Below are 14,913 nucleotides of genomic sequence, written 5' to 3'. Positions count from 1 at the left end.
GCGGAGGGAAGAGATGATAGGATGGAAGAGGAGAGAGTAGCGGGGAGAGAGAGCGAAGGTTGGGACGGCGCGATACCATCCGAGTAGGGGCAGTGTGGGAGGTGTTGGATGAGAGCGAGAGGGAAAAGGATACAAGGTAGTGGTCGGAGACTTGGAGGGGAGTTGCAATGAGGTTAGTGGAAGAACAGCATCTAGTAAAGATGAGGTCGAGCGTATTGCCTGCCTTGTGAGTAGGGGGGAAGGTGAGAGGGTGAGGTCAAAAGAGGAGAGGAGTGGAAAGAAGGAGGCAGAGAGGAATGAGTCGAAGGTAGACGTGGGGAGGTTAAAGTCGCCCAGAACTGTGAGAGGTGAGCCGTCCTCAGGAAAGGAGCTTATCAAGGCATCAAGCTCATTGATGAACTCTCCGAGGGAACCTGGAGGGCGATAAATGATAAGGATGTTAAGCTTGAAAGGGGTGGTAACTGTGACAGCATGGAATTCAAAGGAGGCGATAGACAGATGGGTAAGGGGAGAAAGAGAGAATGACCACTCGGGAGAGATGAGGATCCCGGTGCCACCACCCCGCTGACCAGACGCTCTCGGGGTGTGCGAGAACACGTGGGCGGACGAAGAGAGAGCAGTAGGAGTAGCAGTGTTGTCTGTGGTGATCCATGTTTCCGTTAGTGCCAAGAAGTCGAGGGACTGGAGGGAGGCATAGGCTGAGATGAACTCTGCCTTGTTGACCGCAGATCGGCAGTTCCAGAGGCTACCAGAGACCTGGAACTCCACGTGGGTCGTGCGCGCTGGGACCACCAGATTAGGGTGGCCGCGGCCACGCGGTGTGGAGCGTTTGTATGGTCTGTGCAGAGAGGAGAGAACAGGGATAAACAGACACATAGTTGACAGGCTACAGAAGAGGCTACGCTAATGCAAAGGAGATTGGAATGACAAGTGGACTACACGTCTCGAATGTTCAGAAAGTTAAGCTACGTAGCAAGAATCTTATTGACTAAAATGATTAAAAATGATACAGTACTGCTGAAGTAGGCTAGCTGGCAGTGGGTGCGTTGTTGACACTACACTAATCAAGTCGTTCCGTTGAGTGTAATAGTTTCTGCAGTGCTGCTATTCGGGGGCTAGCTGGCTAGCTAGTAGTGTTGTTTACGTTACGTTGCGTTAAAAGAACGACAATAGCTGGCTAGCTAACCTAGAAAATCGCTCTAGACTACACAATTATCTTTGATACAAAGACGGCTATGTAGCTAGCTATGTAGCTAGCTACGATCAAACAAATCAAACCGTTGTACTGTAATGAAATGAAAATGTGCATCAAAGCAGAGACCGAGAGACTGAAAAACAGCTCTCTCAAGGCCATCAGACTGTTAAACAGCCACCACTAACATTGAGTGGCTGCTGCCAACATACTGACACTGACCCAACTCCAGCCACTTTAATAATGGGAATTGAAGGAAATTTATGTAAAATATATCACCGTTGTACTGTAATGAAATGAAAATGTGATACTACCTGTGAATGCGACCGGGTTGTTGAGTTCTATTCAGTAGACCTTGGCTAGCGTTGGCTAGCTGTTGGCTAGCTAGCAGAGTCTCCTACGTTAAGGACGACAAATAGCTGGCTAGCTAACCTCGGTAAATTAAGATAATCACTCTAAGACTACACACTCTAAACCTAAACAACACAATTATCTTGGATACGAAGATACGAAGACAGCAAAGACAGCTATGTAGCTAGCTAACACTACACTAATCAAGTCGTTCAGTTGAGTGTAATAGTTTTCCCAGTGCAGCTAATCAGTGGACGTTAGCTAGCTGGCTAGTGAAGACTACGTTAGGACGGCGAAATACGATAATTACGCAAGTATCTTTGATACAAAGACGGCTATGTAGCTAGCTGAGAAGAAATTGCTAAGATTAGACAAATCAAACCGTTGTGCTATAATGAAATATAATGAAAAAGTTATACTACCTGCGGGAGCGAAGTGGGATGCGACCACTCGCTCCAAACCGGAACCGCAGTATGTAGAAGGGAGATTCCACAATGTGAAAAGTGTGCAGGAGGGCATAGTCAGAGGGAGTGTGAAGTATAGATCTTCTCGGGTCAAAACAATTGGACCCGGACCCGAGGACAATCAGACCAGAACTCAATCTTTTTTTTAAAAGGGGGACCCAGACTCGAACGGACCAGAGAACATTCAGACCCAAACCCTAATGGACCTGACGACAACCAGAACTAGGCCAAAACCGTACCCTAACGGGTCTAGACAAAAACCGAGTGACAAAAAAACGATATCTATCATCCTAGTTGCTCTTCTGGTTAACGAATGTCTTTATTTGTTGGTTAGGTCTTCTATAAGTCAATAAATTCACCTTATTCACATAAAATAAATATGCTATAGACAACGCAGAGCTGTGGTCGGGTCCATTTGTGTCCACTCAGGACTATCAGCTAGTTTACATAGACCCGAGACCTGATGACAATCAGACAGGACCCGACCCGGACCCAAGGAAAAGGTTAGAGTTTTCGGGTCTTGGCATTCGGGTTTGGTTTGACCTTTAGTGTGAAGTTGGGGTTGAGAAATCACTGTGTGTAAACTGTGGGGGTGCCCATACAACTGAGGATCCGAAGTGCCCTGTATGAGAGACACATTGAGATTGCCAGAGTTTGAGTGTGGAAGAATATTTCATATGCTGAGGCAGTAAGGAGAGTAGAGGATAGCCCAAGGATGACTAGGACCCCCCCCCCCAGTGAGTAGGCCTGAGAGAAAGATCCAGAGAAGATGGAGTTTTATTAAGGTTGGATTTATTGTGTTTATAGCCATGGTGATCAACTGCACTGCACTCATGGTGCGGAAATTGATGTGGTAGTTGCAGCAGCATAAAAATATTGGTGTGTGAGAGATTTTAGTGCACAAGATCTACATGGAGTTTTGAAAGAAGGGGTTCCAACCTGCAAAAGGCAGCAGTACTCAACGTAGTGTCTATTCGGCCTGAAATTCACACGAAGAAGAAAGTATGCGTCTCGTCATCCGGAAAGCCACACAAAAAAGGAAAACTTTGTTGGTCAGTCAAACATGGACGTTGGTGGTAATGGTGGTGGATTGATTGTTAACAATAAACAGAGGGCTATGTTACCCAACAAAAGTAGGGGTGAATTTGTCCGTAATCAAAGAAAAGACTCGGAGGTAAGGACAAAAAAAATACTGGTTTACTGTATTACGTTCTGCATCATAAATGCATGTTTTGTGCTAGCAACAAAGCCGAACGGTAGCTAGCAACTAGCGCGTTAGCCGATACATGCTAACTAGATATTTATTTATCCCGTGGTCCGTTGTCACCCATTACAACTGTTCTGATGACCAACAGTAAGCTAGTCAAGAATTGTGGCTCGCTTTCAGAATTGTTAACCCTGAACACGGAACTGCCACTTGTCCAACGCTACCTGTTAGCTAGCTAGGTAACGTTTGCTACAGTAGTTTTCTACTTGCTAGAGTTATCCAGCTTCTGTTTAAATATAGCTCAAGCCTTCTGCTATTCAGAACTCGTTACTATAGTAGATATATTACACTATTAGGGCACTTCGGATCCCCAATACCCCCACAGGGGGTGTCTAAAGCGTACAACAGGGATACTTGACATTTCAAACACCCTTGATCCTACAGCCTACTATGAGTTCACCGTATTGAATACTGTCAAATCCAAATGCAATGGACTTGCTCCATCTGGCTGCAAACTTAAAACAATATTTCCCTAAATAAAAATACTACGGACATTGGAATGTGCCCACATTTTCGTCTCTTTGTGGTCTGAAATAGCAATACAGTAGTGTATTTTTGTCTGTGTTCTGACATAGGGCTTCTCTGAGTCTCCAGACCTCGAGTTTGAGTATGCAGATACAGACAAGTGGTCTGCTGAACTGTCAGGTGAGGTATTTCTGGACAACCTCCTTTATTTTATTTTTTAAATAGTGACCTCTATGACATATTCTCTTGTGAATTTGGTACCAACTTTGCCTACTTATCTTCTCCAGAGCTATACAGTTACACTGAAGGACCAGAATTTCTTCTCAACAGAAAATGCTTTGAGGAGGAATTCCGAATTCATGGTACATACCTTATCGACTTGAATGCGTTGTCTTCCTCCAGTGTGCTTATATAGTACCTCTGACTGAGTGTGTTTTGTTCCTGCCCTGTCTCAGTGTCTGATGATAAATGGACTGAGCTGGACGTGTCTCAACACAGAGCTCACGCCATGCGTCTACTGGACGGCCTGGAGGTGATCACCAGGGAGAAGAGGCTGAAGGTAGCCAGGGCCATCCTTTATATGGCTCAGGGTAGGTCATCAGCTCTCAAGGCTTTAGCAGCATAAGTTGACTAAGGAAGCCTGTGAAGAGGTAGCTGTTGCCATATGTTTTTATAGTGAGGCAGCCAGCAAACAATGTTTCAGCACTTAAGTCATGTTTCCTATCTGTGGCTCTACAGGGACATTTGCAGAGTGCAGCTCTGAGGCAGAAGTGCAGCACTGGATGAGGTACAACATCTTCCTGCTTCTGGATGTTGGCACCTTCACTGCTCTGGTGGAGCTGCTCAACATGGAGGTTGAGTAAGTTGGAACTACAAATCAGTGAGATGTCATTGTTTGCTATACAAAATGTTGTCAAAATCAGGTAGCTGATTCTTCTTTCTCTCCTCTTCTCCCCTCTCTCTCTCCTCTGCTTCTTCGCTCTCAGTAACAGTGCTGCCTGTAGCAGTGCAGTCAGAAAGCCAGCAATCTCCTTGGCTGACAGCACAGACCTCAGGTAAGATTACACACAGACTTTCCTGCAGCTCTATATAGTTATACACAAGTGTATTGGAGTCCTCTGATGCTAGTGATCCTCAGGGTGCTGCTCAACATCATGTATCTGATGGTGGAGACCATCCAGCAGGAGGACCCAGCTGACTCACCTGAGTGGAGGGCCACCAGGGAGACCTTTAAAACTGAGCTGGGTAAGAGTGTGTTTTTTATTAGATAGAAGGGTTTTGTAGAGGAGTAATTTTGGACTATAGTCTTTGCTCTTTCCCCCCTCTCTCTCCCAGGCTCTCCTCTGTACAACAATGAGCCCATCTCTGTCATGCTTTTTGGCATGGTGACCAAGTTCTGCAGTGGCCACGCACCCCACTTCCCCATGAAGAAGGTTCTTCTGCTGCTGTGGAAGAGCATACTGGTGAGAGGGATTTTATCTTATTTAGCTGATTTTGGCTATTGTGTTAGCCAGGTACTTTTGGCTGGCATATATATTAGTCTCTTACAACATGCCTTCTCATCTTCTCCAGTTCACCCTCGGGGGGTTTGAACAGCTCCAGAACATTAAGGTACGTAAGCGAGAGCAGCTGCGCTTGCCCCCCCTCCCAGAGGACAGCATCCGGGTCATCAGGAGCATGAGGGCAGCATCACCTCCAGCTTCTGCCTCTGACCTCATCGAACAGCAGCAGAAACGGGCACGTCGTGAACACAAGGTAACCTCTACTGTGCCTGAATTAAATCTCAATGCAAGGCAACAAAGTGAAGGCAGCCCCCTGTTTGACACCTGCTCAATGTAACATTGTCAGGCTCATATGAAAAGTACCCTTTCCTCTCCATTAGTCCCTGACAAAACAGGACAACCTGGATGCCTTCAATGAGAAGGACCCCTACAAGTCAGATGACCCCCGTGAAGATGAGGATGACAACGATGACAATGACAACTCCATGGAGGTGGAGCCTTTTCCCATGGAGCGGGATGAGGTCATGCCCCCGCCCATCCCACACCCCCCCTCAGAGAGGGTGAACTTCCCCAAGGGTCTGCCCTGGGCACCCAAAGTCAGGTACGGTGTGGGGTACTTCTGATTGACACCTCAAGAAGACCATTTGCTACAGGTTAATGCTGTGTCTTTAGATGTACTTTGTGGTTTTATGTGTCTTGTATAATATGCCTAATAGTGTATGACTTTTTTTTGTTTTGTTTGCTTTTATAGGGAAAAGGACATAGAACATTTCCTGGAATCAAGTAGAAGCAAATTTATTGGCTATACGCTTGGAAAGTAAGTTCAATTGATGTTTTTTTTTCTTAATTTAATGATGCACTATCGCTCTGCCATTTCCAGATTGCTAAAATTATAATGGTTAACCTAATTTTTTTGTGACAAAACAAGCAAGTACAGTAGAATATTATTGTTCCCTCTAAAGCGCTGTGAAATATCTTTTCCATAACCAAAAATATATTATTTTCAACTGTTTGAAGCTGGTGTACAAAACCGAAAGTAAAAGATGCAAAACAAAACTTGAGAACGTGACGTATAGAAATAGCTCACATAGAACAGATCTACTGCTTCTTAGACTTGCTTTCAATGCGAATAACAGATCTATAACACACTTTTCTATGTGAATTTGGTTGGGTCGCCCAAGAGGATACTACGGGATTTTGACAACGAGGCCCTTTATCTACTTACCCACGGTCAGATGAACTTGTGCATATCATTTTTATGTTTCTGTGTTTGAAGGAAGTTGCTAACTGGCGCTAGCGCAAACCATAGTCTTCCAGTCATTGCACTAATGCTAGTTAGCATTGGCTCGTGAAACTACCTCTTAACTTCCTACATACTGGACGCAGATAAATAAAAATGATGTCCACAAGCTCATTGCCCAAATCTTGAAGTATCCCTTTAACAGAGATTTACTATTCGTTTTGAAAAGTAGTTTCCTGTCGAGGATCCTTGACCTATATTTCGTGGTTGTTTGTATTGCAGTGACACAGATACAGTTGTCGGCCTACCCAGACCCATCCATGAAAGCATCAGAACATTGAAGCAGGTATTATGCAGTTCTCAACATGTCTCAAGCATTGTTAAACCTGGATAGATGTTCTAGTTCTTGCTTAATAATCCTGCGTTGTGCCTGAAAGAGAGCGGCTCAAGTTGGGCTGGTCTGTGACTCACTGACACGTTATTATTCAGAAGAATAGGGCAACCTCAGAGTGTCACACAATTGAGAACTTTATTTCCAGAGGATATGAGTTGGATGTGGTTCTGTACAAAGAGATGATATGAATGAATATATACAGATAGCAATACAATGAATGGGTAATTGGATACAGTAGCACAAGCAATATTATTGTTATCCCGCTAAAGTCTATGCATTTGGTTGGGGGGGGTTCTACAAAACTAATGTGAAATTGTTTTAATATGTCATACCAATGATCATTTTGCTATTTGATTTAACTGATTTGATATAACGTTGAGTTTTGCCTTACTGCGTTTAGCCCATAGAAACACGTTGAATAACATTCATACATGGAAAAACAGTCAAAAAAGGAAGTATATTGTAAAGTGGGACCCATTTTCTTGCACAACACTACTTCCATTCATTTAAAAAATCAATAATAATAACAGTTCCGGGTTACGTTTTGATGAGTCTTGTGACTGGCCAAGCATGCCAATTGCCCACTCCCTCAACTTGATGTAACCTGTATTTAACTAGGCAAGTCATTTATTTTTGATACATCTGTGGCGTTGTGTGACACAACTCCACATTTTAGTGGCTTTTATTGTCCCCGGCACAAGGTGCACCTGTGTAATGATCATGCTGTTTAATCAGCGTCTTGAGATTCATCCACCTGACAGGTGTGACATAATCTTTGCAAATGAGAAATGCTCACTAATAGGGATGTGAACCAAATTTGAGAACGTATTTGTGTGTATGGAGCATTTCTGGAATCTTTTATTTCAGCTCAAGAAACATGGGTCCAACACTTTACATGTTGCTTTTGTATTTTTGTTCAGTATAGTTAGTAGCCCAAACCGTTCGGATGCTACAGACGTTTTTGTGAGAAGACGGATGTTTTTTGTGATGTGCCCTGGTCTAAGAAACACCACTGTTGCTCTGCCACCTTCCACAGCACATGCGGAAGGCCTACATTGGCGGATTGAGATGCAGCCCATGCAGAACCATATCCATAACTTAAATATACAGCTTTTTATGGAAGATTTTTTATTATGGTAATTCGATTTCTGCGTGGACATCGATTCTAGGGGGATAGGGATGTACGAAAAGGACTGTATAACACCTAGCACAACTACGATGAACAACTAACAATACAGATTGGAACCGTAAACAGCAAACACAAGTTACAATAGTTACACCAACTCAACTTTGTCCACTCACTCCATTACACATGTCCACTTGGAGAGAAACTGAGGAGTCTCTGACCTTTGAAGGGCTGTCAGGTGTCTGGCCCTCTAGCAACCTGACCCTAGCACCCTATCAATGGCCTGGTTTTGAGGGGCATGTTTATCATCCCCCAGTCTCTCTGGCACTGTTGCGGGATGGGTGGCGTGAGGTGATGAGAGAGGGACCTCACCACTGGTAGTGGGAAGACCGTGACAGTGTTCTCCATTTCCTTGCAGCATAAGTACATCTCTATAGCTGAGATTCAGATTGCCAAGGAGGATGAGTTTCAGAGAACTCCATTGTCAGGGGTGAGTGCCAATGCATATCACTGACCTATCACTGGGATATATGCAGGAATATTACTGTCCAAGAGAAAGGGCAACAAGTGTTTCTTTAAAAAAAAAAAAGTATTGTGTTTGTTTATAGGGGGAAGAGGATGTGGAGATGTGCTCCACTGAGCTGCTATACCAGGGCATTCTTCCCAGCTTGCCTCAGTACATGGTGAGTGTTCTGCTCCTCTTGTATGCTGATGAACATAGATCTCCAGTCCATTTCTATGACCTCTAAACCCTTGGTAAAATTGACCTGTGACTCTTCTCCCTATCAGATTGCCCTGCTTAAGATCCTGCTGGCTGCAGCCCCCACCTCCAAGGCCAAGACAGACTCTATCAACATCCTGGCAGATGTGCTGCCTGAAGAGATGCCGTGAGTCAGCTGTTCGTTTTGAAAGGGAGCTGTATTCAGTTGAGCTCCAATTGAAAGGGTTTGATTTGATACTGTATCTGCAGGACCACGGTGCTCCAGAGCATGAAGCTCGGTGTAGATGTTAACCGCCACAAGGAGATCATTGTTAAGGCCATCTCTGCCATCCTGCTGCTGCTTCTCAAACACTTCAAACTCAATCACATCTACCAGGTACTGGCAACCCACACTCAACCACTGCCACCAAATACAGTCAAACTCTGACTTAGCCTCATCTACCAAGTATTGACAACCACTTAATAGGAGTGGTCATTTCTCACAAGCACCTCAAACTTGTGAATGGTCTGACCTTGCCTTACCCTTCAGTTTCTTGTGGGATTTTTGTTTCAACAGTTTGAGTACATGGCTCAGCACCTGGTGTTTGCCAACTGTATTCCTCTCATTCTCAAGTTCTTCAACCAGAACATCATGTCTTACATCACAGCCAAAAACGGGTACGTTGGTGGATTTGAGCCATTTCTAGACTCGGATGATCAAGAAGTTCTGTGACCTTTTTTTAGTAATCATCTCTCTCACCACCTTTCTCATTTTATCTCCTGCAGTATTTCTGTGCTGGACTTCCCTTACTGTGTGGTGCATGACCTTCCGGAACTTACTGCAGAGAGTTTGGTAAGTTGCACACTCCATCCCTCACATAATTGAAATACTTATTGTAATGTGAGCTGCTGAACTTAAACAAACACCTAGGAAATGTTGTTGTAGAAGAGGTGAGGAAAACACCAGGGTACCTAATGGAAGTGTTACAGTAGTCAAACATTGGAGGTGAGGTATTGGTACCAATTGGTTGGTTTGTCTGTGTTCTTCAGGAGGCTGGAGACATAAACCAGTTCTGCTGGAGGAACCTGTTCTCCTGTATCAACCTGTTGAGGATTCTGAACAAGCTGACCAAGTGGAAGCACTCCAGAACCATGGTGAGGGAGAGACCCACCCAACCAAAACAATGCAGAGTTATTCTTATTCACTAGGAGAGACATGAGTCTGCGATTTCTTTTAGATCATAATTTCATACCTTGCACTTCTCTCTGTCAGATGCTGGTGGTGTTCAAGTCTGCACCTATCCTGAAGAGGGCGCTGAAGGTCAAACAGGCCATGATGCAGCTGTATGTCCTCAAGCTGCTCAAAGTGCAAACCAAGTACTTGGGCCGCCAGTGGAGGAAGAGCAACATGAAGACCATGTCTGCCATCTACCAGAAGGTCCGCCATCGCCTCAATGACGATTGGGCCTACGGTAACGGTGAGTCGCTGTCAACACAAATCCCATTGAGTTTTTCAGTCGGTGATTGACGTGATATGATTGGGAGCCTCATAGCTGCTATCATAGACGTAACCGTGAAACATTTCCTCACAATGACTGTGAACTGCTAAATGTAAGCACCCCTACGTTTGTCAAGTTACCCCATTACCCCAAGTAATGAGCTTCCATGTTTCTTTGACAGCAGACCTGGATGCGCGGCCCTGGGACTTCCAGGCAGAGGAGTGTGCTCTGCGCGCCAACATTGAGCGCTTCAACAGCCGCCGCTACGACAACAACCAGAGCAACCCTGACTTCCTGCCCGTGGACAACTGCCTGCAGAGCGTTCTGGGACAGCGTGTCGACCTGCCGGAGGACTTCCAGATGAACTATGACCTCTGGCTGGAGCGTGAGGTCTTCTCCAAGCCAATATCCTGGGAAGAGCTACTGCAATGAGAACAGGGCTGGGGTTGGGTGTTGGTGCTATAAGGAGGTTTTCATTACACCTCCCCAAGGTGGTAACAATAGTCTATATCCCCACCTCTTTAAGTGTACCTCCTATAAGTGCAAATGTTGCTGAACAAGCATATCTGTTACTTAAAGACAGCATTCATAGAGCACTGCATTTGTTTGTGAAAACGATGCAGACATGAGTCCCAATAACAAACCTTATCCTTGCATTGTTGTCACCTCATGAGTAACAAGTCAGTAAGTTATATTTAGGAGGTAAAGGGTCAACAGCAAAGCCACCTAAATGTGGACCTTCTGCATTTCCCCTACACAGTTGGACCAATCATTTATAATCCCTGAATCCAGGCACGAGACCAGGGTTTCCCAAACTTGGTCCTAGGGCCCCCCCTGGGTACATGTTTTTGCCCTAGCACTACACAGCTGATTCAAATAATCAAAGGTAGATGAGTTGGTTAGTTTAATCAGCTGTGTAGTAATAGGGCAATAACCAAAACGTCCAGGATCAAGTTTGGGGAAACCTTGGGGTAGATTTTTCCCATGTAGAACCCTTTTTTTGTTTTGAACTGGACCTTTTTTACAGAGTGCTATAGGGCTTATCAGCCTTGTCAAACCTCCCAGGGTGGGGATGTTAACCCTTTGTATTCTGGACTTCTTACACACTTAACCCCACTTCTGGGTGGCGGCCCAGTACTTTGCCCTTCAAGCACTATGGTATAGTATGATAACCCTTAGGAACAAGTGCAAAATAAAAAATGTTCTGTTTGTAAGGGAGGAGTTGCTTGAGTGTGTACAGTATGTGTCTGACTTATGGTTACTGCTTTAACCTCCTGTTGATCAGGCTTTTGAGTCCTTTTTGATGTTCCACTGTTACTCTACGCACTGAGTGTCCATTGGCTTGTATGAATCACACACCTGTATGCAACCCAGGCGGAGACCGTTTGGTATTAAGACATTTTAATTACATTTACAGACTAACGTTTTATCCTAAAGCAACAGGAAAACGTGCTGGCGCACTCCACAACCTGGTTGAATAAGAACTTGGAAAATGTACTTTATTGTGTGTGTGTGTGTGTGTGTATGTGTGTATACAGTATTTTTGAGAGAGTGAGGAAAGAAACAAAATGAGCCCTATGTTATTATTTGTGGTTCTCACTTAACAAGCTAACAGGTATTTGTTTTTTTACTCAAGGGAACAATTTTGCACCTGATAACTCCTCAGATTTAAGATAATTTTATAGTTGCATTGTGCTTATACTTATTTGCTGCTTCTATTGTTTGTTTTTTTGGTCTTATAATGGTTATTAAATCTAAGCTGGAGAAATGAAAACAGATGTTGGGGAAAAAAACTTACGTCTTATTTGTCAATCTGTTTTACATTGTATGACTAAAAATACTGGATAAAAAGAATGCTCCCTCTTGCTCTGTCATTCTTGTTTTTGCTTTATATAATGGAGTAAGACAGATTTCTGTCAAACATCTTGATTTTTTCCCCCTTATAAACTCAGCAAACAAATGTCCCTTTTCCAGGATCCTGTCTTTCAAAGGTAATTTGTAAAAATCTAAATAACTTCACAGATCTTCTTTGTAAATGGTTTAAACGGTTTTCCATGCTTGTTCAATGAACCATAAATAATTAATGAACGTGAACCTGTGGAACGGACCCTAAGACACTAACTGCTTACTAACGGGAGGCAATAAGGTCACAGTTATGAAAACTTAGGACACTAAAGAGGACTTTCTATTGACTGAAAAACACCAAAAGAAAGATGCCCAGGGTCCCTGCTCAGCTGTGTGAACGAGCCTTAGGCATGCTGCAAGGAGGCATGAGGACTGCAGATATGGCCATGGCAATAAGTTGCAATGTCTGTACTGTGAGATGCCTAAAACAGCGCTACAGGACAGACAGTTGATCGTCCTCGCAGTGGCAGACCATGTGTAACAACACCTGCACAGGATCGGTACATCCAAACATCACACCTGCGGGACAGGTACAGGATGGCAGCAACTGCCCGAGTTACACCAGGAACGCACAATCCCTCATCAGTGCTCAGACTATAGGCTGAGAGAGGCTGGACTGAGGGCTTGTAGGCCTGTTGTAAGGCAGGTCCTCACCAGACATCACCGGCAACTACGTCACCTATGGGCACAAACCCACCGTCGCTGGACCAGACAGGACTGGCAAAAAGTGCTCTTCACTGATGAGTCACGGTTTTGTCTCACCAGAGGTGATGGTCGGATTTGCGCTTATCGTCGAAGGAATGAGCTTTACACCAAGGCCTGTACTCTGGAGCGGGATTGATTTGGAAGTGGAGGGTCCGTCATTGTCTGGGGCGGTGTGTCACAGCATCATCGGACTGAGCTTGTTGTCATTGCAGGCAATCTCAACGCTGTGCGTTACAGGGAAGACATCCTCCTCCCTCATGTGGTACCCTTCCTGCATGCTCATCCTGACATGACCCTCCAACATGACAATGCCACCAGCCATACTGCTCGTTCTGTGCGTGATTTCCTGCAAGACAGGAATGTCAGTCTTCTGCCATGGCCAGCGAAGAGCCCGGATCTCAATCCCATTGAGCACGTCTGGGTCCTGTTTGACCGGAGAGTGAGGGCTAGGGCCAGTCCCCCCCAGAAATGTCCGGGAACTTGCAGGTGCCTTGGTGGAAGAGTGTGGTGACATCTCACAGCAAGAACTGGCAAATCTGGTGTGAGTCCATGAGTAGGAGATGCACTGCAGCACTTAATGCAGCTGGTGGCCACACCAGATACTGACTGTTACTTTTGATTTTGAACCCCCCCCCCCCCTTTGTTCAGGGACACATTATTACAATTATTTTAGTCACATGTCTGTGGAACTTGTTCAGTTTATGTCTCAGTTGTTGAAACTTGTTATGTTCATACAAATATTTACACATGTAATGTTTTCTGGAAAATAAACGCAGTTGACAGTGAGAGGTCGATTCTTTTTTTTTTACTGAGTTTAGTGATCTTTTGCTAACAACTCCAGCGTTTTTCTAACGGATGTGAAACGGCTAGCTTAGTTAGCGGTGGTGTGCGCTAAATAGCGTTTCAATCGGTGACGTCACTTGCTCTGAGACCTTGAAGTAGTAGTTCCCCTTGCTCTGCAAGGGCCGCGGCTTTTGTGGAGCGATGGGTAACGATGCTTCGTGGGTGACTGTTGTTGATGTGTGCAGAGGGTCCCTGGTTTGCGCCCGGGTATGGACGAGGGGACGGTCTAAAGTTACACTTTCGCAGACTCAATGCTCATCCATAGGTCTCACCACTCAACCTATGCTGCTGCTAAAATTATTATTGATTTGATTTATTACTCCGTTATGCTGCTATCCATTGATTGCCATTAGTATTTATCTACTTATCCTACTACTGGTCACTATTACTCCTGTTTACATGTATATATTACCATAAGTATCTACATATTCCTACTACCAGTCACTTTTCAGCTCTGTGTACATGTACAGTACCATTCAATAGTTTGGACACACCTACTCATTCCAGGGTTTTTTCTTTTTTCCACTATTTTCTTCATTGTAGAATAATTGTGCAGACATGAAAACTATGAAAGAACAATCATGTAGTAACCAAAAAATGTTAAACAAATCAAAATATATTTTAAATTCTTTGAAGTAGCCAGCCTTTACCTTGATGACAGCTTTGCACACTCTTGGCATTCTCTCAACCAGCTTCATGAGGTAGTCACCTGGAATGCATTTCAATTAACAGGCGCGCCTTGTTAAAAGTTAAATTGTGGAATTTCTTACCTTTATGCGTTTGAGCCAATCACTTGTGTTGTGACAAGGTAGGGGTGGTATACAGAAGATAGCCCTATTTGGTAAAAGACCAAGTCCATATTATGGCAAGAACAGCTCAAATAAGCAAAGAGAAACGACAGTCCATCATTACTTGTAAGACATGAAGGTCAGTCAATCTGGAAAATTTCAAGAAAGTTTCTTCAAGTGCAGTGGCAAAAACCATCAAGCGCTATGATGAAACTGGCTCTCATGAGGACCGCCACAGGAAAGGAAGACCCAGAGTTAACTCTGCTGCAGAGGATTAGTTCATTAGAGTTAACTGCACCTCAGATTGCAGCCCAAATAAATGCTTCACAGAGTTCAAGTAACAAACACATCTCAACATCAAGTGTTCAGAGGAGACTGTGTGAATCAGGCCTTTTTTAGCTTAACATCCCCACCTGCCCTGAATAATGGGTCGCCACTCGTGCACATGTAACCTATAGCCTGTTTTAGAGAA

At 44.3% G+C, this 14,913-nt stretch overlaps 1 protein-coding gene across 2 annotated transcripts; it reads left to right on the top strand.

Moving 5' to 3' along the window:
- Positions 1–2,952: 2,952 nt before the first annotated feature.
- Positions 2,953–12,065, top strand: LOC124031313 (striatin-interacting protein 1 homolog). 2 transcript variants are annotated; one of them, XM_046342394.1, is made up of 21 exons: positions 2,953–3,181; positions 3,850–3,919; positions 4,027–4,101; positions 4,195–4,329; positions 4,478–4,598; positions 4,726–4,794; positions 4,878–4,984; positions 5,075–5,202; positions 5,312–5,494; positions 5,622–5,842; positions 5,993–6,058; positions 6,764–6,827; positions 8,420–8,491; positions 8,610–8,684; positions 8,791–8,888; positions 8,972–9,098; positions 9,279–9,379; positions 9,488–9,554; positions 9,752–9,856; positions 9,975–10,179; positions 10,382–12,065. In XM_046342394.1, exons 1-21 carry the CDS (start codon positions 3,071–3,073, stop codon positions 10,630–10,632), a joined length of 2,451 nt encoding a protein of 816 aa, XP_046198350.1. In that variant the 5' UTR covers positions 2,953–3,070; the 3' UTR covers positions 10,633–12,065. The 2 variants fall into 2 exon arrangements, with proteins under 2 accessions (XP_046198350.1, XP_046198351.1); XM_046342395.1 differs by having other exon boundaries at positions 2,958–3,181; positions 10,385–12,065.
- Positions 12,066–14,913: the final 2,848 nt, after the last annotated feature.

Source organism: Oncorhynchus gorbuscha, linkage group LG03, assembly GCF_021184085.1.
Source record: "Oncorhynchus gorbuscha isolate QuinsamMale2020 ecotype Even-year linkage group LG03, OgorEven_v1.0, whole genome shotgun sequence".
Lineage (NCBI taxonomy): Eukaryota > Metazoa > Chordata > Actinopteri > Salmoniformes > Salmonidae > Oncorhynchus > Oncorhynchus gorbuscha.
Note: the sequence above shows the minus strand (reverse complement) of the source record. Positions and strands in the feature narration are given on the sequence as shown.

Coding starts and splice junctions, on each gene's coding strand:
- LOC124031313 (XM_046342394.1), top strand. CDS start 3,071: ATGGACGTTGGTGGTAATGGTGGTGGATTGATTGTTAACAATAAACAG. Junction 4,795..4,877: donor GCTGACAGCACAGACCTCAG/GTAAGATTACAC, acceptor AGTGATCCTCAG/GGTGCTGCTCAACATCATGT. Junction 8,492..8,609: donor AGAGAACTCCATTGTCAGGG/GTGAGTGCCAAT, acceptor GTTTGTTTATAG/GGGGAAGAGGATGTGGAGAT.